Genomic DNA, 27,828 nt, shown 5'->3' with positions numbered 1-27,828 from the left:
TCCTGCTCCATGTTTTATATGGGTTCAGGAAATCACCAGTTTTGTCTTGCCTGAAGATAGTGGCTGGTACTGTTAGCGCCCAGCCACTCTTGCTTGTCCATATTTATGCACCAAACATTGATGGCCTCGATTTTTTTGTTAACGCACTGCTAAAATGCAGCAAATACCAGGACTTGCCCATACTCTGGGGTGGTGACTTCAAGCTCGACATTTCTGGATAGGCTGATAGAGCTGCGCACATGCCTGAAGGCCGACCCTAGAGCAGGTGAGACCCTGCATCACATAATGCAGATATATGATCTGATAGATGTGTGGCAGGCGCTGTATCTGCCAGACATCATATTTACATACTACGCTATTGTGCACAGCACCTCCTCACGTATTGACATGTGGCTGGGAGCCCGTTCTTCAATGTCGGCCACTATCTACCCCAGGACTCTGTCTTACCACTCCCTTGTTAGTGGTACAGTCACCAGCACCCCTGCGCCTTTAATCAGTTGGCTCCTAAGAGGATCAGACCTCCACGAGGAAATACTCCACTCCGAAGTCTACTCCACAATACCAGAATAAATTGACCTTAATTGAGGGCACAGTACTTGAGGTTGCCACTTTGCGGGAGGCCTTTAAGTATATGAGTGGTAGCTGGTAACATTTAAAAGTGGTGGGGCATAATCCTTGGTTCAAATTCCACTGACCTTCTTAACACCTTACCCGCGGCGGCAATTCTGCAATGGTGTGGGGCGTTCCCTTGAGTGGGGGCACGCTGGCCAACGGACGTGCACAGCAATACCGAGGTAGTGCTTGCGACGGCCGTTGGCCGACGGGCGCACTTAAAGGGTTAAGCCAAAGAATAACTCACTGCAACGCTCCTATGCACACCGTCCTCACACCCCCCACTCACCGCACTGCAAGAGAAGATACAGGAGTTCTGCACAAGAATGTCAGAGCATGACTTTTTGGGGAGGGAGAAAGACCGGGCAGACCGCTGGCATTGGTGCTGAAATCAGAGTACCACCACAATTATGTCACTAGCATTATGTGGATGACAGGGTTGTCACAGGTGATATCCTAGAAACATAGTGGTATTACAATGCCAACCTCTATATCTCCAGGGCCATAGCTGGCAACTTGTTTATATCATAGTACCGGGAGCAAGCCGCACTGGGTCGGATTGAGGGCACTACGTAGAAACTTTTGAATTCTCTGATCACATTAGAGGCTGTTAAAAATCTCATATGCGCCCAGCACAGCGGCAGAGCTCTGGGCTGCGATGGTCGGCCTATAGAGTTTTACAAAGATTATCTTGATCTTCTAGCCCCACAATTGCAGGAGGTCCACAAGGATATGGGGGCATAGTAGCAAGAACTTCGTTAAAATTATCACCGTTTTAGCAGCAGGAAACTGCCGCTAAAACGGCGATAATGGTCTTGCTAATATGCATTACAGAATTCCAAGAGAAGCTCAGGTTAGATGTGCAGGACATCTAACCTGGGCTTCTATTGGAATTCTGTAACGCATATTAGCAAGCCCATTATTGCAGTTTTAGCGGCAGTTTCGTTCCGCTAATATGGCGTTAATTTTAACGAGGGTCTTGCTAATATGCTCCATGGTTTCTATCGGACACCTCCCACCACCATTACACAAAGTTGTCATAACGGTGCTAGTCACACCTAGCAGAGACCTCACTAAATGTGCCTCCTACAGACCACTGTCCCTTTTCCACTGTGATAATAAAATATTGGCTAAACAGTGCAGCATCTACAGTCAGAGATGAGCCTTATCTCCTCTAACTGTTGCCCCGGTGATTGAGGGCATTTAGCACATGTACAACGCCTGGCTGCCTGACCCGACCATGGTGAGTATCTTTCAGACTGATCTTTGCTCAGACTGACAGACAAACTTCATACTTTGCAAAAGGTGGATAGGCCAGCACCCCTCCACCCTTAATGACGGGCTGCCACTGCCTGCTACCTATTCCAAGTGATAAGAGGCCAGCTCGGGGGTAGAATGAGCCATGAATGAGTCTATTGTTTTATTTTGCAGAAAACGTAGTTGCACTGACCCTATGTTACCATTTTCTAACCCCGGACATTCATTTAACAACCAAATGCATTCTCTAGTTAGTTCACCTCCTTTATACCACAGAACTAACGTTCTAGATTAGGTCGTTTTGCAGAAGGAAACTTATTGTGTCACTGGTGACAGAGAGCCATCTCATCAGGAGACTTTTTTTTCTAAAAACAGGATGGTATTTGTGCATGCAGTACGTTTACTTTTTGCATTTCCCAGTGGAACTCGTGATATCTTTTTTTTTTCAGGAAATCACTCAGTCCCCATTGTTTTTCTTTGTGTACTTCTCTTCATAATATAGGGAGAGCCCCCTGCACGTGCTCTACTCTGAAACCTACAGCAAGCTCAAGCAAGACATCTTTCCCACCAAGAGGCCGGGTCTGCCCCCCGGCGAGCTTCCGGTGGGGTACCACCACTTGCACACCCAGCTGCAGTACGACTGCCTGTCTCCCTTCTACCAGCGCCTCGGCAGCAGCCGCCGCACCTGTCTCAAGACTGGCAAATGGAGCGGCCGCGCACCCTCCTGCGTCCCAGGTAAGTGATGCCCCGCGACCTCGCTCCTGAAAGCCAAGGCAGTGATTTTGTTGCTCAGGACTGGAAGGGAGTGGCAAAGTAGAAGTAGCCAAAGGCGGGATGCAAGATTCAGATCCGGCGTGAGTGGCAAAGTGGAACTGGCCAATAGGTAGATGGTATATTAAGAGATGAAGTGAGTGGCAAAGTGGAACTGGCCAATAGGGAGATGGAAGATTGAGAGAAGAAGTAAGTAGGAAAATGGAACTTGCCAATAGGGAGATGGAAGATTGAGAGATGAAGTGAGTGGCAAAATGGAACTGGCCAATAGGGAGATGGAAGATTGAGAGATGAAGTGAGTGGCAAAATGGAACTGGCCAGTAAGGAGATGGAAGATTTTTGATTGGAGAGTATCCTCTAGGACCGGAACGAAGGGTATTTCAGTAAGAGAGTGGAAATGAAATTGCGTTATTGGGCACCTACCTAATCTTTCTCAGTTGTCCATTGCGACCCAATTAAAAGACTCAATATGACTAGTTTTTACCAACCATAGAAGGTTGATTGTCTGAGTCTGCCCTGTCAGTTTTTTTTAACGTGGGCCCTACAAGTTCCTCTCAGATTTGTGCAGCAAGTTGTCTTACAGCTCTGCCTTATTTAAGCTTGCATCCATCTTCTGGACTTAATTGCCAACAAGCAAACATAATGGCTATGCAAATACCAACTCTCCGTCTTTCCCACCCTAAAAGGGACAGTCCAGCACAGACTGTTAGGCTAGGTCCCATATGGAAGGATTGAGGAGCATCTTACACTGATTATGGCTTTGTTCAACCTTATCAAAAAGAGCCATTTTGAGGCCTGTGGCTTCACGATTTCAGAGCCACTAACTTAGGGAGACTCTCTGAGACAGAAATAAAAATGAACGCTTACATTGATCTCAGTCACTGGTAATTACTCTGAGCCTCATTCTACGTAATTGATTTTTAACTGATATGTACCCTTTAGGTCTGTGTAAACCTTTAATTATGCCAGCGATATTTGCCAAATTCCAGAAATGTACAATCATTTCTACAATTTTGCATTATACATATTTTGTATTCATGCAATACTTACTTGTGCAAGACTAATTAATTAATTCAGCTTAGTTCGTGCACAAAGACATTTTGTGCACGATCCACTCTCTTATCAGTGTATTTAAAGTGAAACACATAGACATGTGACAAGGTTTCGCGAGAGACCGACAAACCACATTTCACTTTAAACGTGTAATTTTGAGAAATTTCTCATAAAACATCACGTGATGGTTCAAACCCCTTTCACCTTTATAGAAAGGGAACAACCATACTCAAACTAATTTCACATCAAAAGAGTAACACAAAATGACTGATTACTCCTGCGAACTTTATGTGAATATTATCAACAAAGGGCGATACATTATCGCCGCTTTTATCGGCAGGAAACTGCAGCTAAAGCGGCGATAATGGGCTTGATAATAGGCCCTTGTGAATTTCCATAGAAGTCCAGGTTCTGGTGTTAACCTGGGCTGCTATGGGAATTCACAAGGGCCATATTATCAAGACTGGGCGATAAAATTATCGCCGCTTTATCTCACGGAAACTGCCACTAAAGTGGCGATAATGGGCTTGATAATATGCCCTAGAGAATTCCCATAGAAACCCAGGTTAGACATCTAACCTGTGCTTCTATGGGAATTCCCTAGGGCATATTATCAAGCCCATTATCGCCACTTTAGCGGCATTTTTCTGCCGATAAAGCGGTGATAATTTTATCACCCAGTCTTGATAATATGCCCCTTAGACTTTTGCCCTGGCTTAATTCAAACAGTATTGTCTCTACCACATAGGAGATGGTCCCCCTCAAAATGTTAGGTCATGTGCCCCTCTAAATGGGAACATAAGTAACCCCAGACGCCAAAAACCTAGACACCCTTTCTCAACTCAAAGTGCATGTATGTGAAGTATCACCCAAGCATAGATAGGGATGGAGAATGGGAGAATGGTCTGGAGCATAATAGGTGGTGGAACAGGACCTACCAACACTCACTGAGTCCCCGTGGCCTCCTGAATATTAGGTAAATGTGAAAAATACCCATCAATTTTATATTATGATTTTAGATGGAAAGTGGGCTGCCTTTTCCTCAAAGAATCCGAGATTTGGGTCAATCATATGCATTTTGATGTCCAGACTATTAAACACAAACATGATATTGGCCACCAGAAAGATGCAGAAGGTCCAGAAATGAGCTACCTGAACGCGGTGCTCCTTAAACTTGCTTCATATTGGTGGCTTTATTTGTTTGCTAGAAGTTGAAGAGCAAAAATACTCCTTCAAATTCATGAATGCTATGGATGTGCATGACCGTAGTGATGTCCTAATGGTTGACAGAAAACAATTCCAGTGGCCTGGTGCAATTCTATCCAGGAATCGGGCAACCTCCCCAAACAAGATGCTTTTCTAGCTTGGCCTGGCCATTTCCTGTTGATATTGAAGTCCTGGGAGTACTTATAGGTGGCCTATAAATATATTTAGAATAGCATTTCAAAGTAAGGATACACAATTATCCATTACATGTAAAGAAGCTTTGTAGTGTGTCTAGTATTAAAGAGGTTTTGTATCAATAGAAAGCAAATTCCCACTAGCTCTAATGTGAAGCTAAATTACCCCATCCTGTAAAAACCTAATCTTGACCACAGAAACTTCCAAAACTTGCGACCAATATCCAACGTTCCCTTCCTAGCAAAAATCATTGAAACTGTAGTATCCACTCAACTCTTAACATTTGCGTGCAAAGATAACCTGTCAATGTTTTAGCCAGAGTGAGGGTAGGGTCTCCATACAAGAGTGAGACTGGGTTCCACAGCAAAGGCAGCACTGAAATGGCAGCTCCAAACTTCAAATACTTGCTGACATCATGACACCTGCCTTTTGATCTTCTATTTCCTGTCTGCGGCATGCTACCCCATTGATAATAACATTGTACTAAACGGCCTCTTAAGTAATATGGGATTACAATGGAATCAAACTCCCAATATTCAAAAATTACTCTCACAGACCAGAAAATCTCCACCAAGAATCAGGTGTGCCACAAGGGTCATTCCCCATGGAACCACTCAGAGCCATGAGAGATGATAAAGACATCAGCATTCACCAATAGGCAGATGTTACTCACCTTCACATAAAAGTTTTATCCTTATTACATTTCTAAAACCCTCAAATACTCTCAGAAATTAATCTGTTCGATGATACTATTGGCTGTAAATTACTGTAACTTGGAGACATAGGGCCTGACTTAGGGATTGGAGGATAAGGCACAACATCACAAACATGACGGATATCCCTTCCTCCATGGATAACTAACAGAATATCAGTAACAGAAATATCATGTGGACAGAATATTGTGTCAAAAACAACGAGCACCAAAATATCGAGAAGTTGAGTTCCAATAGGTAAGTATAGATTTACCATTCTTAAATCTACATCTACATACGTTGAAGATATATATATATATATATATATATATATATATATATATATATATATATATATATATATATATATATATATCCTCAAGGTACATATTTGAGGAGTTATATATATATTTTTTTACTCCTATAGAACCTTACCTTCGCAATATTTTTCTCCTCAATATTCTTTACATGATATTTTGTTCCACAATATTTCTGTTTTTGATATTCTAAATACCGTCCACCGTATTACAATTACATTATATACCAAGGCACTAGTAAAATGGCTGACAGGAGAACTGTTGTATGTGTGACAGAATGTCCCATCTGCCAAACTCTATACCAGGCCTATAGTTTGTAACAGACAAGAATGACTAAAAAGGAAAAAGGAGAACAAAGAATAGAAATATAAAAATTAAAAATATTTGTCAATATGGCCTCCCCAGCCTGGCACCAAAGTACATTTATTTTTAGGCTGCATTGAGGATGATCTGGAAATATGCCTTCACTCCCAGCGCGAGAGAGTGAATGGCTGAAATGGACAGACCTACTGCCCCACGGTGTATGCTTCAGTGGGTAGAATCAAGATACGAATGGGAGTTGAACAGACCAGTAGATAAAGAGCTTATCTAAAACACATTTGAATATGATATGTATATTCATTTTTTACTTATGTTTTATTTGATATAAAGTTTGCAAACTAGTTGAAGCTGTCTCCAGGCCAGACAAAGAAAAATTAAGAAGTTTAATGAGAAACATTCCATAAATTGGTGTTCTAAAGTTAAAATAGTGAATACCCTAAAGAAATTTGTGGTTAGATAGAGCAGCTTTTAACTCAGAAATTACATTGTTTTTGCTACAAATGCTAGCTATTACCTATAGATACCTGAAGACTCTTGTGCAATGGACTGTCTGAAAATTCTGTTCATCGTAATCACTTGCTTATGATTTTCTTGACAGTTTGTGGAAAAATTAATAACTTCACCTTGGCAAATTTAACGGAGACACGCTGGCCCTGGCAGGCCGCCATATATAGAAAAACCAATGGTGTGAAAGATCCAAGTCAGCGCAAGGGATCCTGGTTCCTGATCTGCAGCGGTGCCCTCCTGAACGAGCGCACCGTGGTGGTGGCGGCCCACTGCGTGACGGAACTGGGCAAGACCAACGTCATCAAGACAGCTGAGATGAAAGTGGTGCTTGGGAAGTTCTACCGAGATGATGCCAGGGAAGAGAAGAGCCTACAGAACCTCAGGGTGAGTGTTTCCTGGATCTCCTAAAAATACTAAGGCCAGGATTTTAGGTAGATTTTAGAAAAAATGTAATGCTGGCCGTACATATACTTTACAACGTCTCCTTAACTGGAGTAACAAATCACCTATTGATTGAGGATTTGTATGGTATTGTTTATTTATACCTTTTGAATTATTTATTTTCAGGCAGGAAGATAATTTTACGAAAAAGACATACCATATATACACAATTATTCGAAAAAAATAAACTATACAAAATTACGACACTACTACATAAAGCATGAAACAAAACATATCATATGTACATTTCCTATGTACATTTGCACAATATTCAAGTTTGGTCAATATTATATATACATTACCACAGTATCCACATTTTTGATACAGTTCCAATCAAGGAATGGTGAACACAATTAAGAAAAAATCAAGTGGAGAGCAGATGAATCAACAACATGCACAATATTAATCAATGAGAGAAAAGAATAAACTGAATCAATGTTTCAGTCATTTAAGAGTGCTTGTCTCCATTTGGCCGACGCGTTTCGAACTCGAGATATGAATTAACGTGTTCTCATCAGGGCTGTATGATTTTCCTGTGTGGTTTTGTGCAAAAGAGTAAAGAGAGAAGAAATATATACATGAGTTCCTAATTTAAAATAGCCTCTGTGAACTGCTCCAATGTGAGCTTTAATTGCAAGGGGGTTACCTTACAAGGGTCGTCGCACTTTTTATTGGGTTTCAGTTGAGGGAGTTCAGTTACTTTTTGTGGTCCCTGCCGCAGTTTCTGAAAGAGGGACACCAGATCAATAACTTGTTCCTAGATAAGGTCAGTTTATAATGCCAAAAACGTGCACTATTTTCTCGACATTTGTGACATGTATTACCTTAAGGTGATTGCGTTGGGCATCCCAGATAATTACAGAGGGGACTGGTGACGTGCCCACCGGTGCCAGTTGCGAGCCTAAAGAGTTAAAATAAGGAGGAATGTGAATCACGCTCGTTGTGTGCTAGACCACATATTTAAATTTTGGATGAACAACGCTTGTACCTGTACTTGGGTTCGCGTGTTTTCAATGCACCAGGTGGTTTAAAGGATGGTTTTTAGAGTGAGAAAATTCCGGGCAGATCAGCGCGGTTCAGTGCAGTGCAGGACCTGCAAGGGGGAGAGGATGTTTGTACCATCATGCAACATGAGCGCTAGCTTTTTGACTCTCATTAGCGTGTTACAAGGCATCTATTATTCTCAACTGACAGTCGCTTGTACCTGGGTTTCAGGTCCCATTTTTCCACTGCTTGTGGCGGGTTCAGGGCGGCAAAGCTCAAGACCAAATCAGAGCGTGTGCGATTCTGCAGGAAAAACGAGCGCTCAGTTACTAACTAATTTGTTTGTCAAATAGGCACTGATTCAAAGCGGTAGTGGCTACTAGAATTCACTTACTTATTAACTTTGGTTTAAGGGCTCTCCTTCCAAGTGCTGGAGACAAAACATCAAAGCGCCATGTTGGAAGGGGGGTGGGTACTATATTAAGTCACCTGACCTCAGGAATTGTTGGACATGTAGTTCGTGGAGATTTCCTTCTGTACTAAAGAGAAGGTTGCATTTATAATCTTGAAATTTCAGACATAGAATTTAGCCCAGTCTGGTGGCTATTAAATCGTAGTATCAGGTAAGCTTCCTTTTTAGTAGAGCATCATCAACATCAAAGACTCTTCTATTATGCCCAATTGTGTGCAGGACTGTCCATTTAAAGTCCATTTCTGAATGGCCATGATCCATAAAGTGTTGTACCATGGGAGCAGATGTGACTTTGTTCTTAATGCGCGATCTATGTTGGGTGACCCGGGCATTAATTTGCTGGTTCGTTTTGCCTATGTACAGTTTGTTACACATACAAATGATTGCATAAACCACATTTTTGGTTTTGCAATTGCTGAAATTTTCATTTTTCCATTTTATATTTCTGTGGATGAATTCACTGCCCTCAATCGTTGTGTCACACGACACGCAATTGCCACATCTATGGTGGCCCGTGATCTGTTTTAGACCCCATGCTGATAACAAGTCATGTTTAGGTTTGTCAACCCTTATATCAGCACGAACAATCTGTTGTCCGATGCTTTTGTTTTTTTTAAAAGCAAAGATGGGCTTCGGAAATGGGCATTCCAACTCTTCCAGCAAATGCCAGTTCTTAAGTATAGTCTGTCTTATTTGGTGGACAAGGGGACCAAACGTCATCACACAAACCATTTTATCCAATTCCTGTTTGGTTTTGCGTTCAAGGAGGCACTCGCGTGGAGTGTAACGTGCCCTCTTGCATGCGTGTTTAAGCAGTTTTTTAGGGTATCCCCTCGTCATCATCTCTTCACAAAAATTCTTGGAGTGTAAATCAAAATCTGTAATCTCTGAGCAGTTCCTCCTTATGCGGAGAAGCTGCCCATAGGGCAAATTGGTCCTCAGATTCCTCGGATGTGCACTCTGATGGTGGAGAATGGTATTTCTATCTGTTTCTTTCTTGAAAAGAGACGATTTGAGACGTCCTTCCTTACATTTTATTTCAACATCTAGGAACGTCATCTTAACATTGCTCTGTTCCATCGAGAACTTGATGTCCTGATGCTTATTGTTAAGCCACTGATGGAATTCAGTCAATTCGGTGTGACTCCCCTGCCACAGGAGCCACACGTCGTCAATATATCTGAGCCACTGTTTGATCTGTTTCTTATATGGATTATTGTTCTCCACAAATTTGTTTTCGTACTCCGCCATAAACAATACGGCCATCTCCGGCGCATAGGGACAACCCATAGCTGTCCCCTTGATTTGAACAAAGAACTCATCGTTAAAGCGAAAATTATTATCAGGTATAGCTCCATCACCTCTAATGCTTGAGCTATACCTGGATAGGAGAACACGACCACACAGGGTCCCCACGTCTTTCATCTTAGAACTTGCTGAGCTCACGTTGAAGAAAAATTATTTTCGCTTCAACAATGAGTTCTTTGTTCAAATCAAGGGGACAGCTATGGGTTGTCCCTATGCGCCGGAGATGGCCGTATTGTTTATGGCGGAGTACGAAAACAAATTCGTGGAGAACAATAATCCATATAAGAAACACATCAAACAGTGGCTCAGATATATTGACGACGTGTGGCTCCTGTGGCAGGGGAGTCACACCGAATTGACTGAATTCCATCAGTGGCTTAACAATAAGCATCAGGACATCAAGTTCTCGATGGAACAGAGCAATGTTAAGATGACGTTCCTAGATGTTGAAATAAAATGTAAGGAAGGACGTCTCAAATCGTCTCTTTTCAAGAAAGAAACAGATAGAAATACCATTCTCCACCATCAGAGTGCACATCCGAGGAATCTGAGGACCAATTTGCCCTATGGGCAGCTTCTCCGCATAAGGAGGAACTGCTCAGAGATTACAGATTTTGATTTACACTCCAAGAATTTTTGTGAAGAGATGATGACGAGGGGATACCCTAAAAAACTGCTCAAACACGCATGCAAGAGGGCACGTTACACTCCACGCGAGTGCCTCCTTGAACGCAAAACCAAACAGGAATTGGATAAAATGGTTTGTGTGACGACGTTTGGTCCCCATGTCCACCAAATAAGACAGACTATACTTAAGAACTGGCATTTGCTGGAAGAGTTGGAATGCCCATTTCCGAAGCCCATCTTTGCTTTTAAAAAAAACAAAAGCATCGGACAACAGATTGTTCGTGCTGATATAAGGGTTGACAAACCTAAACATGACTTGTTATCAGCATGGGGTCTAAAACAGATCACGGGCCACCATAGATGTGGCAATTGCGTGTCGTGTGACACAACGATTGAGGGCAGTGAATTCATCCACAGAAATATAAAATGGAAAAATGAAAATTTCAGCAATTGCAAAACCAAAAATGTGGTTTATGCAATCATTTGTATGTGTAACAAACTGTACATAGGCAAAACGAACCAGCAAATTAATGCCCGGGTCACCCAACATAGATCGCGCATTAAGAACAAAGTCACATCTGCTCCCATGGTACAACACTTTATGGATCATGGCCATTCAGAAATGGACTTTAAATGGACAGTCCTGCACACAATTGGGCATAATAGAAGAGTCTTTGATGTTGATGATGCTCTACTAAAAAGGAAGCTTACCTGATACTACGATTTAATAGCCACCAGACTGGGCTAAATTCTATGTCTGAAATTTCAAGATTATAAATGCAACCTTCTCTTTAGTACAGAAGGAAATCTCCACGAACTACATGTCCCACAATTCCTGAGGTCAGGTGACTTAATATAGTACCCACCCCCCTTCCAACATGGCGCTTTGATGTTTTGTCGCCAGCACTTGGAAGGAGAGCCCTTAAACCAAAGTTAATAAGTAAGTGAATTCTAGTAGCCACTACCGCTTTGAATCAGTGCCTATTTGACAAACAAATTAGTTAGTAACTGAGCGCTCGTTTTTCCTGCAGAATCGCACACGCTCTGATTTGGTCTTGAGCTTTGCCGCCCTGAACCCGCCACAAGCAGTGGAAAAACGGGACCTGAAACCCAGGTACAAGCGACTGTCAGTTGAGAATAATAGATGCCTTGTAACACGCTAATGAGAGTCAAAAAGCTAGCGCTCATGTTGCATGATGGTACAAACATCCTCTCCCCCTTGCAGGTCCTGCACTGCACTGAACCGCGCTGATCTGCCCGGAATTTTCTCACTCTAAAAACCATCCTTTAAACCACCTGGTGCATTGAAAACACGCGAACCCAAGTACAGGTACAAGCGTTGTTCAACCAAAATTTAAATATGTGGTCTAGCACACAACGAGTGTGATTCACATTCCTCCTTTTTTTAACTCTTTAGGCTCGCAACTGGCACCGGTGGGCACGTCACCAGTCCCCTCTGTAATTATCTGGGATGCCCAACGCAATCACCTTAAGGTAATACATGTCACAAATGTCGAGAAAATAGTGCACGTTTTTGGCATTATAAACTGACCTTATCTAGGAACAAGTTATTGATCTGGTGTCCCTCTTTCAGAAACTGCGGCAGGGACCACAAAAAGTAACTGAACTCCCTCAACTGAAACCCAATAAAAAGTGCGACGACCCTTGTAAGGTAACCCCCTTGCAATTAAAGCACACATTGGAGCAGTTCACAGAGGCTATTTTAAATTAGGAACTCATGTATATATTTCTTCTCTCTTTACTCTTTTGCACAAAACCACACAGGAAAATCATACAGCCCTGATGAGAACACGTTAATTCATATCTCGAGTTCGAAACGCGTCGGCCAAATGGAGACAAGCACTCTTAAATGACTGAAACATGGATTCAGTTTATTCTTTTCTCTCATTGATTAATATGGTGCATGTTGTTGATTCATCTGCTCTCCACTTGATTTTTTCTTAATTGTGTTCACCATTCCTTGATTGGAACTGTATCAAAAATGTGGATACTGTGGTAATGTATATATGATATTGACCAAACTTGAATATTGTGCAAATGTACATAGGAAATGTACATATGATATGTTTTGTTTCATGCTTTATGTAGTAGTGTCGTAATTTTGTATAGTTGATTTTTTTCGAATAATTGTGTATATATGGTATGTCTTTTTCGTAAAATTATCTTCCTGCCTGAAAATAAATAATTCAAAAGGTATAAATAAACAATACCATACAAATCCTCAATCAATAGGTGATTTGTTACTCCAATTAAGGAGACGTTGTAAAGTATATGTACGGCCAGCATTACATTTTTTCTAAAATTGACATATGGTCCAGCTGCCCGTACGTCCCAGGACCTAACTCCCTGTTTATAACAGGATTTTAGGTAGGGCAGACCTGGATGCAGAGATATCTGCACATATAAATCCACCTATTACACGCTAATTCAGCTGAAATGATGAATAATTATGCAGATCCAGTTTTACCAGGTAAAATTCCACACAATATACCCTTTTCCATGGGGATGAACCTTCTCATTTATTATCTGCTCTCAGCATAGGTCAAAAGAAGGATGTGACATGGAATGGGGCGACATTACATGCTTGCTTGTCTTAGAGGGAGTGAGGTAAGAGCCTGGGACTGGGTCTGAACTGCCCTTGAAGCCAAATCCCACAGCTATATTGCTGATGGGTGTTTTGACTCCAAATATCTGTCTCCGATGCTCCTTCACCCTGGTACTATTGTAAGTGACCTTTTGAGATGTTCCTTCACTGCGGGTCCTATTACAAATGACCCATCGAGATGCTCCTTCACTCCAGGTCCTATTAGTAATGACCCATTGAGATGCTCCTCCACCGCGGGTCCTAATATAAATGACCCATTGAGATGCTCCTTCACCCCTGATCCTATTACAAATGACCAATTGAAATGCTCCTCCACCACGAGTCCTATTATAAATGACCCACTGAGATGATCCTTCCCCCGGGTCCAAGTACCAATGAACCCCTGAGATGCTACTTCACCTCGACTCCTATTATAAATGACGAACTGCGTTGCTACTTCACCGCAGGTCCTATTATAAATGACCCATTGAGATGCTCCTTCCACCAGGGTCCTATTATAAATGCCCATTGAAATGCTCCTCCACCCCAGGTACTATTATAAATGACAAACTGCGATGCTCCTTGACCCTGGATCCTAATATAAATGACAAACTGCGATGCTCCTTCACTGCGGTTCCTATTATAAATGACTCATTGAGATGCTCCTTCTTCCAAGTTCCAATTATAAATGCCCATTGAAATGCTCCTCCGCCCCGGGTACTATTATAAATGCCCATTGAGATATTCCTTCACCCATGGTCCTATTATAAATGACCCACTGAGATTTTCCTTCACCCCGGGTACTATTATACATGCCCATTGAGATGTTCCTTCACACCGGATCCTACCATAAATGACACATTGAGATCCTCCTTCATCCTCTGTGTCATATTATTAATGACCCATTGAGACATTCCTTCTCCCCGAGTCCTATTATACTTGACCCACTGAGATGTTCCTTCATTCCCGGTCCTATTATAAATGACAAACTAAGATATCCTTCACTCCGGGCCCTATTATCGATGACCCGTTGAGAGCCCCTTCACCCCTGCTGAAGGATCATTAATGGCGGGGCGTCCTGAGCGACCGACGGCACCAGCCAGAAGCGCTCGGCTGCCTCCTGCAAGCACGCACCCTAGGCACAGGGCCCTGGCGAGCCCCGGCCGGCAGAGCGATCCACGGCCATATGCGGCGCTCGGGTGAGGACCGGGACTTCGGCGGGCATCTTTCCCCGGGGTAAGGCCCGACCGACGCGTGAGGGACTGGGGACGGGGGCGGTCCCCATAACCCTGTACCTCTACGAGACAGAACCCAAGCTCACCCAGCATTACCCCCCTAGTGGTGGGGGGAAACCAAATGGCAGTGCATCCCAGGCTGTTACCAACCCTCCCTCGAAAAGGCCCAGGCACCTTCTAGGCCCTCTCGCTCCCGAGTCCTGGCCCGACCGGGTTCCGAGCGACTGAGGAGCGGCCCTTCTCGCGCGGCAGGGCGGCCTGTGAGAGAAGGATCCGTGGGACTGCGAGGGGACCCCAGCTCCTCACTGTGGGAGGCGTGCGGGACGGGGAGCCACCTGGCTGTTCCCGTCCGGTGCCTCCGAACCGGGCGAGGGTGGGCTGATTGCCAGCCTGCCGGAATGGCTCGGGCTGCCCAGCAACGGACGGCTGACAGTGCAGGTGTGGCGACCCTCCCTCGTTACCAGGTACTTGGTTTGACCCAGTCCCGTGTGGCTGGGCTGAGGGGTTTGAAGACTCACGCGGTGCCTCCTGGGTACCCCGGGAGGGACCGGCGGCTGTGGGGCTGCCTGCTCCTGTCGCTCCGAGAGCCCCCTCCCCTGCCTGCGGGTGGTTGGGTGGTGGGGGACTCCCGGGCTGGACGCCTGGTAACGTTTTTTTGTGCAGTCTGACTCCCAGAGGGTAAACCTTGAACGGGCGCCCGGGTCGTCTCGCCGCACGGGCGGCGGACGGCCCGGATGAGTGAGTCTGTTGTTAGCCAGTTCGTTGTTCCAGTACCTGTGTGCTTGGCCTAAGATGGTTGGTCTACTGGTCTTTTCATTTCTCTAGTACTCTTGTACTCTAGTTTGGCGATGCCAGGATATAATAATATCAGATTGGCCAGCTAGCGTGATGATATTTCTAATGTGGGTGGTAGAAAGAATTAAGAGGCTATATAATTCTAGCTGCTAGCTCATTTTCTTTAGGTCGTTCTAACTTTGTCACAAACATAGCCCATTGGTGACTGGTGCTCTTTGGAAGTGGAGGGGTGTAACACCTGCCCTGAGAGCAAGCAGAAGGAAATGTGGTTTTTCCCCGCAGAAAAATTATTTAAAAATAGAGTCAAATAGTTCAAGCAGCACACTGTTATATACTCTACTCCTAAAATCATTAAAACAAATTGATTATTTTAACATTAACAGTAATAATTGTACCCACCATCCGTATTTACAGATGGAAAGTTAGCAGTTCCTTCATACTGTGCTACACCAATCTAACAATTATACAATCTAAACTACAGTGCTCCTTTAAGAAGTATATCCAGATGATTAAAAGGTTCCAGGGTCTCTCAATCAATCGGTACTCTTTAAACTATGTTGCTCATTTGTTACTCTTCCCTTCCTCAGTATATAGACTCAGGGCCTGAATTAGATCTTGATGGACGGGTCAATACGCTACAACGGTGACGGATATCCCGTCCGCCGAAATATAAATCCCATTATATCCTATTAGATTTATCTTTCAGAAGATGGAATATCTGTCAACATTGTGACGGAGTAACCCGCGCGCCAAGATCGAAATCAGGCCATTAGTTCCTTTCTCACATCTGCCACCTTTTACTTGCAGACCAGTACTCTGGGGGGCAAATTTGGTAATTTTTTGCCAGGGCACAACAATCCATCTTGCTGCGCTGCGTGAAAGGGAAAGGGCAGGAATGCGCTGTATTAAATATGATATGGCCTATTTCTCTACTTTCCTTGTGTAGCGCACAGTGTGCTGCCTTGCGCCGTATGCAGGCCCCCTTGCGCCTTACCATGGCGCAAGGATGCTTACATTGCAGACAGGATTGTTTTTGTGCAGGAAAACAAAAACATTCCTGTGAGGCATTTTCCTCTTTCTATGTGTGCAGCAGAATGTAGACTGAAATAAAATTGATTGTGGATTGTCATGTGCATTTCATTCTGTTATGACAAAGCCAGGCATCCTAGTCCATTTAATAACAGTGGTTATTTAACAAGAGGGAAGGAGGCCACTACACTGCTGTTATGCAAAATTGCCCATCACAGAAATTGACAAGGAAGCAACATCGACGTAAGGTCCTGATTTCTAAAAGTGTTATTGCTCAGTGTCATATTTAAGACATGTTCTACGGATGACCACACGCTATTTAAAAACTTGGGACCTGATTTATATTTAGGGGGTAAGGATACTGTGCTGCAATGGGGTATCCTTACCTCGAAAATAATGGTCTAGCAGCGCAATTTAAGTGTGGATGCACTATTAGATGGACTATTGTATGACCACAGCGGACACTACTCCATCTCTGCCTCTGCCAAACGTCTCCACCGGGAGATAATTCCCATGGCCGAAGGGTATTTTTTGCAAATTTTCAAAAATAAAATCCTGCTTCTGGTTTTTCTTTTTGGAAATGAATAAATAAATCCATTTGATGAATGGCTACATCATGTTGATGGAACAATATGTCATACTTACAAAAGCATTGACAGGAAATTCAGTGACGGCAGTTCCTGCTAACGCTTTAGAAATGACCGCCACTTTGGCGGTCATTTCTAAATTTGGCGTTTGGGGACTTCATCAGGGTAACAGAGTGATACATAGGTCTTGGCGGAATTGTAATTATGTGTGAATAATCCAAGTATTTAGGTAATTCCGCTTTACTCTTTGACGGAATTACTGATAATTTCGTGATTACTCCTGCTGGCATAATTTGAGAGGAAAAAATCCTACCGCAAGAGCACATTTAGCGAGCATTAGTAACCTCTTGCACCTGCTCATAGTGCATTTAGCACAATTTCCTACAACAAAAATGCAGCCTTGTGTCCAATTGGACCTGATTTTGCGATAAGAATATAGCCCAAAATGCTGGGAGTTACTTGGAACAAAATTCTACCTTATTAGACCATTTAGAAAGCGGCCGCTTCTTAATTGTGTTCTGCTGCATTTAGCGCTATGTATTAATGCAAGAAAGCATCCTCGTATCTATTCTGGACACCAAAGAGAATTTTTGCACTAATAAATAGTGCTAAATGCAGAAATAGTATTTTCACGTAATTTCGAAGAATTCTTAGGTAATTCCGAATGAGTATGCTACACGAAATGACATGAGTTACCCCCACCCATAGTAATATACTCTAATGATCTGATCGAGTTAACCCCTGCCGCCAATAAATAAATCAGACCCTTTAGCAGGTAATTGCACATTCCTTTGTGATCTTCTTCTGAGAGTCAATTCAATTTTTACCATTCTTTTAACCGAATATGGATCTATAAGGTACTTCACAATGGGAAATTAAAAAGGTACTTGCCTGCATCAATGGCTCTGCACTGTGGGAATGCATAAAACATTACATGTGATACTCTACTTCCTCTTGTTTTATGGCGTTTTAGGACTCGAGTGAAATTTACCGATTCATGCCCTAGTATAGGTACAATTCACATTGCCCTTCTATACGCATAGAAATCATACCCATATTTAGACAAAGCCCATGCAGTCCAAATACAGGCATGGCTACTTCCACTTGTTCCAGAAAACCACAACGATTTCTTGGAAAACTCGGCTTCAGCAGTCAGAACATCCCCTTGCTTGAATATTGATTTGTCCTAGAAATCATGAAGTTTTCATAGAACTACTATTGCCTTGGGGTTCTTTGATGACGTTATTATGACTGACTTTACGTCAAACTAGGCACCTTCTAGGTATAAATATGCCTTCATTTGCTCTTGCAAACACACGGTGGTTTGAAGCAGCTCGACTATCTACTTGCCCGATGCTGCTCGCTACAGCAAGTACCAAAGGAAGCCGACCCTACAGCTGACGCACTGATCGAGAGGCTGCCTTTCTCTCGCTGAGAATCCAGCTCCAGTGTTTCCAAACTCCCCTTGCGGGGTGTTAGGAAATCGAGTCAGAGACAGAGATACCAGACCTCCTTCATTCTAAAACCAAGGTACAGAGCTGATTAGACCCTAAGAGAAATCTTGGATAGATTCTTGGCAAAGAAAACTAAACCTATGCTACACCACACTTACTTATTTCTTCCCGTGTACTAGACTTAGGTTAGGTACATTGGGGTAGGCGTATTTTAGAAGCACCAGTTGAGTACTTTTAGCCATTGTTATTTATGTATGTATTTATATTGCTTAGAAACCATACAATGCTTTTACAGTATTATTTGATAATACTCTTCTCGCTGTATGCATTATACTTTGCAACCTGCATTACGATTGTAGCAGTTCATTTCTTTTGTATGAGAAAGAAGACTGTTCAATAAATCCTTTTATTGAAAACGCACGTCCCTCTATTTCTCTGCAACTCTGTAGAAACGTAGCATGCACGATTGGCTGAGTGAAATATCTATCTATTGTGTCCACGACTCTGAAGATACGTTTATTCTTGGGGAAACAATGTAGTCATGTTTATGCGGGTGTCTGAAACGAATCCCTTCCTGTGAATTCGAGAAAGTTTCTAGTGACCTCTGAGCTAGCTGGCACTCACAATTAAGTTTAATATATTCGATAGAGACCTAGTCGACCTCAGTCCTACGTCAAATCTATAGGATATATTATTCCAATGCGCAGAGCCTATTGGGAATATAGGAACTACACTACATTCTCTCCTTAAAAGCAGAATCCATATACCAAAAACAAACCTCAATATAAAGTCTTCCTAGTTAGTATAAAATGTCATTGAGTATGTAATGTTTTAAAGAAAAAAATACTAAAATTAATTATATGAAGTTACTATAACTCGTACCCTAAGACCCCCGCCATGCACTTGTTCACCGATAAATTAATTACAAATGTTGCAGTCATATTATCAATGATGTCACAGTCATGAGTGGTGTAATATGCACTACGTGGTGAAGGCGCGAGTTATAGTTACTTTAAGGCTACAACCTTAAAAGGGTAGGAGGTTGCACTTAGCTGAAAGTAGGGGGCCACAAGGTGCCTATCCTCGAGCCTATTGTGGCCCAGCGGGCCCCATCTCCTCGGATCTGACTTTATACAAGGTGGGTGCCCCAATGCCCAATCAGGGCAGCCACCAAATAACAACTTAAAGGTAATGGAGGAGCGTTAGGGCCCCTGCGGCCCTTGCTGGCTTTCCTTATGCTGTGAGAGCCTGAATTGCTTCTATGTAGTAAGAGCAGCTATTTTTGTGTGCTCTCTCCGGGCAGGAGCAATGCGCGTTTCCCTGTCCAAAACAATGTGGGTAGTGAAACAAAAGTCCGGTACTACCGGCATTGAGCATTTTTAAAGCTGCAGAGTGAAAGTAGATTTACCTTCAGCCCACGTTTCCTTGAGCAAGGAAGGCATATCAGCTCCCACCCGGGGAAGCACTAAAAATACTCCTACCGGGGGGAGCAGACATTTGCTTCCCTGCCTGTGCTAATGCAGATAGGGAAGCTACTGTGTTTAGGAGTGGGTTCACCGGACACAGTAATAGAGCAGCCCTGTTATGGTGTCTCTGGTGCCTATTACAATTCGGGGAGTTGGGGCGTACCACTACATTCCCTTTTATAAGGCATTTGGCTGCATGGGGCCTATTAAGGCTTGGGGAGGGTAACTTCACCCCGCCGTTCCCTAAAGGAACATTTGTGGTGCCTCTTAGTCCTGGTACATCCCTGGGGTGAGTTTACTAATAATGTTGGAGCCTGCATTTTGTTATTTTAAAAGGTTTGCTGTGGATTTGCGTCATTTAAAAAGAAAAAACATGTTTGGCTCCGGGTGGGCTCCATTTGAAACCCCACCACCAGACTTAGGGGTTCAGGGTATCCCTACCATGCCCCCTTATACCTTTTTTTTGTCTTTTTTTTAGAACTCAGAACTGAGCCCCGGGTCCTACGATGGCTGCTACCACATATTTATTAATGTAGTGGCAGCCAATAAGATCTCAAAGAAGCCGTCGTTATTAATATTAAATTGTTGATTTTTGTAATGATTTTATGAAATGTATTAATGAAAGTTAATTAACTTTTGTTTTTTAAGTATATATATATTTGCTGATAGGATTAAAATGTACGATTTTTTTATATATTTTTTTGTGAACTCTTTTTCTACATTGCAAAATTGTTATATATTGCCTGGGAGTGTTGTTTTTCATTGTAAGCCAATAAGATCTCACCATGAGATCTGTTGGCCTGTGGATCGTCCGCAGTATGGTAAATTGATTTGAACCTTAATTGCTAAAAAAACACTCTTTCTGGAATAGGATCTATCTAGCTTTCTGCTAAATGTCGTGTAAATCCGTTGAGCAATTTGGGCTGTAAGTGGGTCTACAATTATCATGGAAAAAGGAAGTGGTAACATGGGTATCGGACCATCCCTTCTTTCTCAGCCCCCCCACCGACCCCTCACTTGGTGGATCACCCTGAAACTTTTTAGGAAGGAGATGAGATAGAAGAAAAAAATGTGAGAATGTTTTGTGAAGGCTCGTCAAACAGTGCCAACGTTATTAGCAAACGAAAAAATTATTTTCCTATGGAAACGAGGTTCTAACTATAAATATCCGGTGGCCACTGGCTAACATACAACTATTGTTAAAAGTAAGAATATTTTCCTTATTCTCTTCCATTACAGCTTCTCATTATGAGGAGTGTAGGGCACCTGGCACAATAGTGTGGGGGAGCATGAGTAGCTACCTCGACTGTACCTCATCTGTGCATAGTATGTGCACATCTACACATTGTTCTAACACTCTCACCATCTCTGTGGTACAGTGCACTAAATAGGAGAAAGTAATAAAAGCAACCAAGATGTACCACCAGTTGTAGATAAAGCCATGGGAGTTATTGGGTAGATGAGGTCTACGAAACTGGCCACTTTCCAACCAAAATGTACCCTTCTCTGTTCACATTGATCCCAGTAGGAGCACTAATGTATGCTTTTTCCTATATTGTAGATTTCGGCCATCATTGTACATCCAAACTACGACCCCATCCTCCTGGACTCTGACATTGCTCTACTGAAACTACTCGACAAAGCTAAGGTGAGTGCCAGAGTCCAGCCAGTGTGCCTTTCCACTCCCGCAGACTTGAACTCATCTTCTGGTGATGCCCTCATCATCATCACGGGGTGGAAAATCCTGATGGGAACTCAAGACCCGAGTTACAAAAATGATACCATTCGAGCGGGCGCTGTTCAAGTGGTTGACTCCCTCTCGTGTGAGCAGCAGTACGAACAAAATGGCATCTCTGTCAGTATCACCGAAAGCATGTTCTGTGCACAGCAGTCCCATGAGGTAGCATCAAATATCTGCCCTTCAGAGACAGGGGGCATAGCAGTGATACCTCCACTGGTTGAGCCAGAGGCCAAGTGGTACCTGAGAGGACTTGTGAGCTGGGGCTACGATAAAACCTGCAGCAATGAACTCTACTCGGGCTACACAAAGGTGGCACCTTTCCAAGACTGGATCACGAAAAACTTAAAGTAAGCATATTACTTGAAAGAGGGCACAAAAGGAGATTTTCCAGTTTGGTCCTTGTTGTAAACACGGTGCAACCTCAACTCATCTCCTGATGCTTGCCGGCTGCCTCTGGAGGTAGCCACAAATATAAATATTCGACTGCTCTCAAGACTGCCAGTTCAGTAGACACTGCTATCCATGATGACTACACTTTTGATGTAGCCATGGAATCTGCCAATCACGCTGTCGTATTCTCATCCTGACGATTACTCGGCAGGCTGCGGCAGCCATTTTTATGGAAATAGAGCATACCTGGTGTATGCATCTTTATCTTTACGACGTGGGCCACATTGTGCACTCTCTACTCTGTTTGTACCTACCAGGACTTGTGAATATGCATGGGGCTGTATTTTATTATATTATGTTTTCGTTATCATTTGAATGAAATAAAAGTCATTTTTAACATCCCAAAAACTAAATTTACATGAAATGACCAAGACTGGAATGTCAGAATGTACAGAGTTTCATTATAATCCTTCATAGTCAATAAAGGACTCAGCCGTTTTATAGTTGGATGGTGGTGAAGGTAAGGATCAATTCAATTCAATTCAAATCTTTATTTCGGTCAGTTGCAACCATAAAAGATACAATTTAAAATACAATTTGTCAATATTCAAAATTAATCCACGAGTTGCAGCACAACAAGGGCATTAATTGCTATACAGTTTATATGATCCATTCCAAATATGCCAATAAAACCTATCTATATCATAAATATGTTAAAAAACAACGAAAATCTAGGCATTTTTGAAAGAAAAAATAAATTATATACCATCTAAAAATTCAACCATTCAAAAACTACAGGCAATACTGTATACTGTCAGGAAGAAGAGAAACATAAATCACAAGGAAAACAACCAATTTGGAAAGTGCAAATGCAATACTCTTTTGTGGAATATTTAATAGGAGCATATAAGTCTTTAGCACTAGAGTTTTAACCCTGCTTTAGTCCTTATTAAATATACAATAAATAAAAACCTGCTGACGCTGAAGACAACCAGTTGTGACGTGTCTGTCTTCAATATACGTTCAGCCTCACTGCAGCTTCTAACACCCAAATTTCTACAGAGAGACCTAATCCATCTTTTTCTTGCTATTTCGTATGCACGGCAGAAGAAGAATATATATACATCATATTCCTTGACCTCTTTTGTGCATAAGGAGCACCAGTCATGACTACTGTCATCCTTATTTTTGCCCCATCTAGATGTGTTTACATTTGTCTGTAATACCCCATATCTAAACTTCAAAAACAAAGATTTCACTAGCTGGGGACATATCTCATCCAAGAAGGGTTCAAACTGAGCAGCATCTTTAAAGGCTACTAGCAGCCCGTCCCAACGCTGTCCGGGCATGAAACAGAATGTGTGCAATGTGTGTAATAGGCAAGAGAAATGTATTTTAAAATCTCGCGGTAGAGAACATTTTTAGCATGAAGTGTCACAATAGTTAGGCAAGTGTGTGCAGATAATGTATGTACCTCGGAGTAAGAAGTATTAGCAGATGTCTCTAGTGTGTATGTACTCCACTTCCATAGGTAAGCGTGTGTGAAAGTGCATTCAGTTATAAATTTTGTGTCCCCGAGGGCTGGCTGAATCGCGTCATCCCCCACTTGAGGTCCCGGCTACAGTTTTGTTTGATGTTGTGCTTGTGGTGTAAAGTCGTTGATGCAGAGAGTTGAGTGGGTGACACCGCCCGCTGGAGATGCTACACGTGTGGGAAAGTGCAGTCAGTTCAAAGGTTAGTGTCCCAGCAGGCGTGCTTAGTCGCGTCATACGCCGCCTGAGCCAGGCTCCAGACCTGGTTGATGTTGTGCGCCTGGTGACAATTTGTTTATGCAGAGCGTTGAGTGTGTGACAGCGCGCAGGAGACGCTGCAGTAGGTATCCCCGCAGGCACGGCCCTTTATGCAGAGAGTTGACTGGCTGACAGCGCACAGGATACTGTGCAGTTATTGTCCCCACAGGCACGATCAGTCGTGTCTGCCCCCGCCAATTGCCGCGCCCATTAGCCTTGCCCCAAGGCACGTTTTTTTGGGGGGATGTGCGGCGCGATTGTTGCCAGTTATCACACCCATTGGCCACACCCCTTGCTGCCGCGCAATTGCAATTGCAGCGCCCATTGGCTTTGTTCACGCCCGCAGCACACACCCCCAGCACAACGCACATGTTTAAGGAACGCTTTTTTTTCCCGTCATGCTGCGCCCCGCCCATGCCCACACCCACAAGGGACTACTTTGCTGGTAAGGTTCTTTTACCTTTCAAATGTATATGGTGGGCGTCTTCTTCTGCTGCAACTGCCCTTTCCAATGCTGTATTGGGTGTTGTGATTGGTGCTGTGGTACCTGAGATTACCTGCCTCAAAAGTTTGGGCTCTCTCTTCATAATATTAGTATAGATAAATGTCAGGGTTAAAGACCCAATAGAGGAACCATTTAACATACTGTTGTTTACATAGGTCAAAAAGAAGGACTTTAATAGTTTCTTACAGGTAGGGGTCAGCTGTAATGGTACCTCCCAATAATGGGATAAGCCTAGCTTCTTCGTCCATGATGCCACATGTTTGAACCACAGGATGTCCTTACTTCGGTAGACCCACATAATCTCCTCTAGGCCTTCTCTATAATGTAACAGCTCAGGGGTTGACCAAATCCTAACCAAAATAGTAATGGTGATGCATGATAATCAGTGCGTTTGATATTAAGATCCATAACTACTGGGATTAATGGCGTTCTACTTGGGAGATTTAATAGTTTCCGGAAGAAGTTATTTTCTCCCCGTTCAAAGTTCTTTTTGCAATATGGTCCCCATATCTCTGCTCCATAGAGCGAGGCTGATTTGGCTTTAAACTTAAATACTTCCAAAGCAGGAGAAACTGCCTTAGAAGCACTGGCCCCTTGTGAAGGCCGTTCTGTAGTTGGCGCGCATTTCCACTGGGAGCCATTTTAAATCCTTGAGTGCGGGTGATATGTGGTCGAATTTTTTTGCACCAGAGACCATTCTGGCGGCTGCATTGAGAGTGGTTTTCAATGGCGCAAGGTGGGATAGGGCTGTGCCGGATAGGGTTGCGATCCCATAGTCCAGTCTGGATAGCACCAGTGCTTGTGTGGCTTGTTGGAGATCCCTCTGGGGGATGTGTGGTTTGATTTTGTTTAGGAGCTTCAGACTGAAGAAGGCACTCTTTGCAGAATTCTTAATGTAGCTCGTCATTGACAGTTTGTGGTCAAGGGTAATTCCGAGTGATTTTACTGAGTTGGTCAGGGTGAGATTTCCTTTGAGAGCGTCAATCGCTTTCACCCATTCGGTGATTTGGGGGTTGTCGTCTTAGTTGGAGATGAGTAGAATCTCGGTCTTTCCTTGGTTGAGTTTGAGGTGATTCGTCCCTAGCCAGTCTAGGATTTCTATGAGAGTGTTGTTGAGCCTTAGAATGTCGTTAAAGGAGGTTGTTTCTATGTAGATCTATGTGTCGTCTGCGTAGAGGTGGTAGTGGATGTTGGCTTTCTTCAGTATGATGGTGAGGGGTACCATATATATGTTGAACAGTTGAGGGGAGAGAACGGATCCTTGGGGGACCCCTCTGGTCACGGGGAGAGGGTCGGAAGTGAAGGATTTTATTTTGACTCTTTGGAAGCGGTTCTGAAAGTAGGAGTCGAACTATTTCAGGACCACATCGTTTGCACCTACTCGTTTCTTGAGGGCCTTGATGAGTAGCTTGTGGTCAACCGTGTCAAAGGCCGCTGACAGGTCTAGGAGGATGAGTAGGCAACACTGATCCGAATCGAGGGAGTTGAGAATGTCATCTACGATGTTCAGGAATGCGGTTTCGGTGCTGTAGCCTTTTCTGAAGCCTGATTGGTTGTGTTCAAGGAGATTGATGTTGTCGAGCTGGTTGTTTAGTTGGTTTAATACACATTTTTCAAGGATTTTCGCTAGGAAGGGCAGACTTGAGACTGGTCTGAAGTTGTTTAGGTCGTTGGAGTCTAAACCTTGTTTCTTCAGAAGGGGGGTAACCTGGCCGACTTTGAGGCAGTCCGGGATGGTGCCAGTTTTTAGGGATCTGTTGATAATTTCACACCAGAGAGGCGCAAGGGTGAATTTGAGGTCTTTGGCCATTTGGGCGGGGATGGGGTCGAGGTTGTGGGAAGAGGGTTTGGAGGATGAGATAAGGTTGAGTATCTCGGCTTCGTGAACGAGGTCGAAGGAGGACCAGGTGATCGTGGCGGGGCTTGTAGAGGTGGTTTCAGTTGCTGTTGGGTCGATGTTGACGGTCGTGTGAGGGCTGACGCCAAGAGATAGTTCGATCTTGGCTGTTTTTTCAATGAAGAACGTTACGAAGGTATCACACAGAGCTTTGGAGGGTTGGGTAAGGGCAATGGATGGTTTGGATGTTTGTTTTTTGATGATGTCAAACAGTTCTCTAGGTCTGTTCTTTGCCTTGTCAAGCGCATTGCAGAAGAAGTTAGTTTTTTCGTTGTTGATGTGATTTTTGTACCTTCTTCTAGTTGCCCTGAGTTATTCGTGCCGGGTAGAGGAGGGGTTCTTTCTCCAGTGATGTTCTGTGGCTCTGAGGAACCTCCTTTCCTCGTTGATATCTTTGTTAAAGCAGGTTCTCGATGGGATGTTCCTCGTTTTTTTTTGTTTCAGGGGTGTCAATTGATTTAGGATGTCGGACATGGTAGTGTTGTAGTGTGAGGTGAGTTCAGTAGCTGTGAGTCTTTCTGTGGAGATAGGCAGGGAGGAGGCTATTCTTTCTTCAAGTTCGGTTGTGTTGATTTGTGATAGGTTCCTGGACCATGTGGGGGGGGCTGCGATGGGGGGATGAGATTGGATCTGTTGCGAGAGTTGAAATAGGATTAGGTGGTGGTCTGACCAATCTACCGGGAGGATGTGGTCAATAGAGATTGCATCCTGCCGGGCGATGATGGCGTCCAGTGTTGCCCCTTTGTTGTGGGTCTCTTTTGCGCAGTGTTGGGAGAGGTTGTTGGAGTGTAGAAGTTCATTGAGGGATTTTATAGTGGGATTGTTTTCGTTGTTCCAGTGTAGATTAAGATCCCCTAGGATGAGGGTGTTGGACTCTTTGAGAGAACAGTTGGCAATCAGGTCTGAGAGTTGTTCCGTGAATGTTACGTTGTTCCCTGGGGGGTGATATAGTAGGTGGCATTGCATTCGATGGTTGTCGGTGGTTTTGATGTTAGTCGTGAGGCATTCAAAGGAGTTATAGTCAAATGCGGATGTTTCGGCCACAGAGAGGTCGTTGTTGTGGATGATTGCCACCCCTCCGCCTTTTTTCTGGTCCTTCCTATCTTTGTTGATGATGGAATAGCCTGGTGGGACAAGCGTATCTAGAGTAGGTGTGAAGGAGTCGTTTAGCCAGGTCTCAGTGATGAATGCTATGTCTATGTTGTGGTTGAGGATGGTCTCTGCTAGCTCTGTGGAGTGTTTGGTGGCAGATCTGCAATTTATGAGCATGCAGTTGGTCCGTGGGGGGTCTTTTTTTATAGGTTCGGTATGGATGGTGATGAGGGAGATCGGGGGTCTGGGTGGTTTGCGGGGGGCGTTCTCGTTCCTAAGACTGGTGATTACCTGAATTGAGGATTGGGGGGGTAGGGTATTGGGGCTAGTGTAAGAGGCGGCCAGATTGAGCGCCTCTTCCGTAGTCCTGGCTTTCGCCGTTCTGTTGGGTCTCCAGGCTTGGGGTGGGGCGGACTGGGTCTTGGGATTGGGGTTGTGGGAAGTCGAGAGGTTGGAGAGGATACGTTTTAAGCCTTGTA

The 27,828-nt window shown here is 43.6% G+C and overlaps 1 protein-coding gene across 2 annotated transcripts in view; it reads left to right on the top strand.

Moving 5' to 3' along the window:
- The window catches only part of PAMR1 (peptidase domain containing associated with muscle regeneration 1), a 278,128-nt gene extending 255,655 nt beyond the window's left edge, over window positions 1–22,473 (top strand). For both annotated transcript variants that reach the window (XM_078684324.1, XM_078684325.1), the window contains 3 exons: window positions 2,372–2,604; window positions 7,023–7,315; window positions 21,496–22,473. In XM_078684324.1, coding sequence (XP_078540450.1) covers window positions 2,372–2,604; window positions 7,023–7,315; window positions 21,496–22,026 — 1,057 coding nt within the window. In that variant the 3' untranslated portion in view covers window positions 22,027–22,473. The remainder of the gene's footprint in view (window positions 1–2,371; window positions 2,605–7,022; window positions 7,316–21,495) is intronic.
- Window positions 22,474–27,828: the final 5,355 nt, after the last annotated feature.

Source organism: Lissotriton helveticus, chromosome 3_2, assembly GCF_964261635.1.
Source record: "Lissotriton helveticus chromosome 3_2, aLisHel1.1, whole genome shotgun sequence".
Taxonomy (NCBI): Eukaryota; Metazoa; Chordata; class Amphibia; order Caudata; family Salamandridae; genus Lissotriton; species Lissotriton helveticus.
Note: the sequence above shows the minus strand (reverse complement) of the source record. Positions and strands in the feature narration are given on the sequence as shown.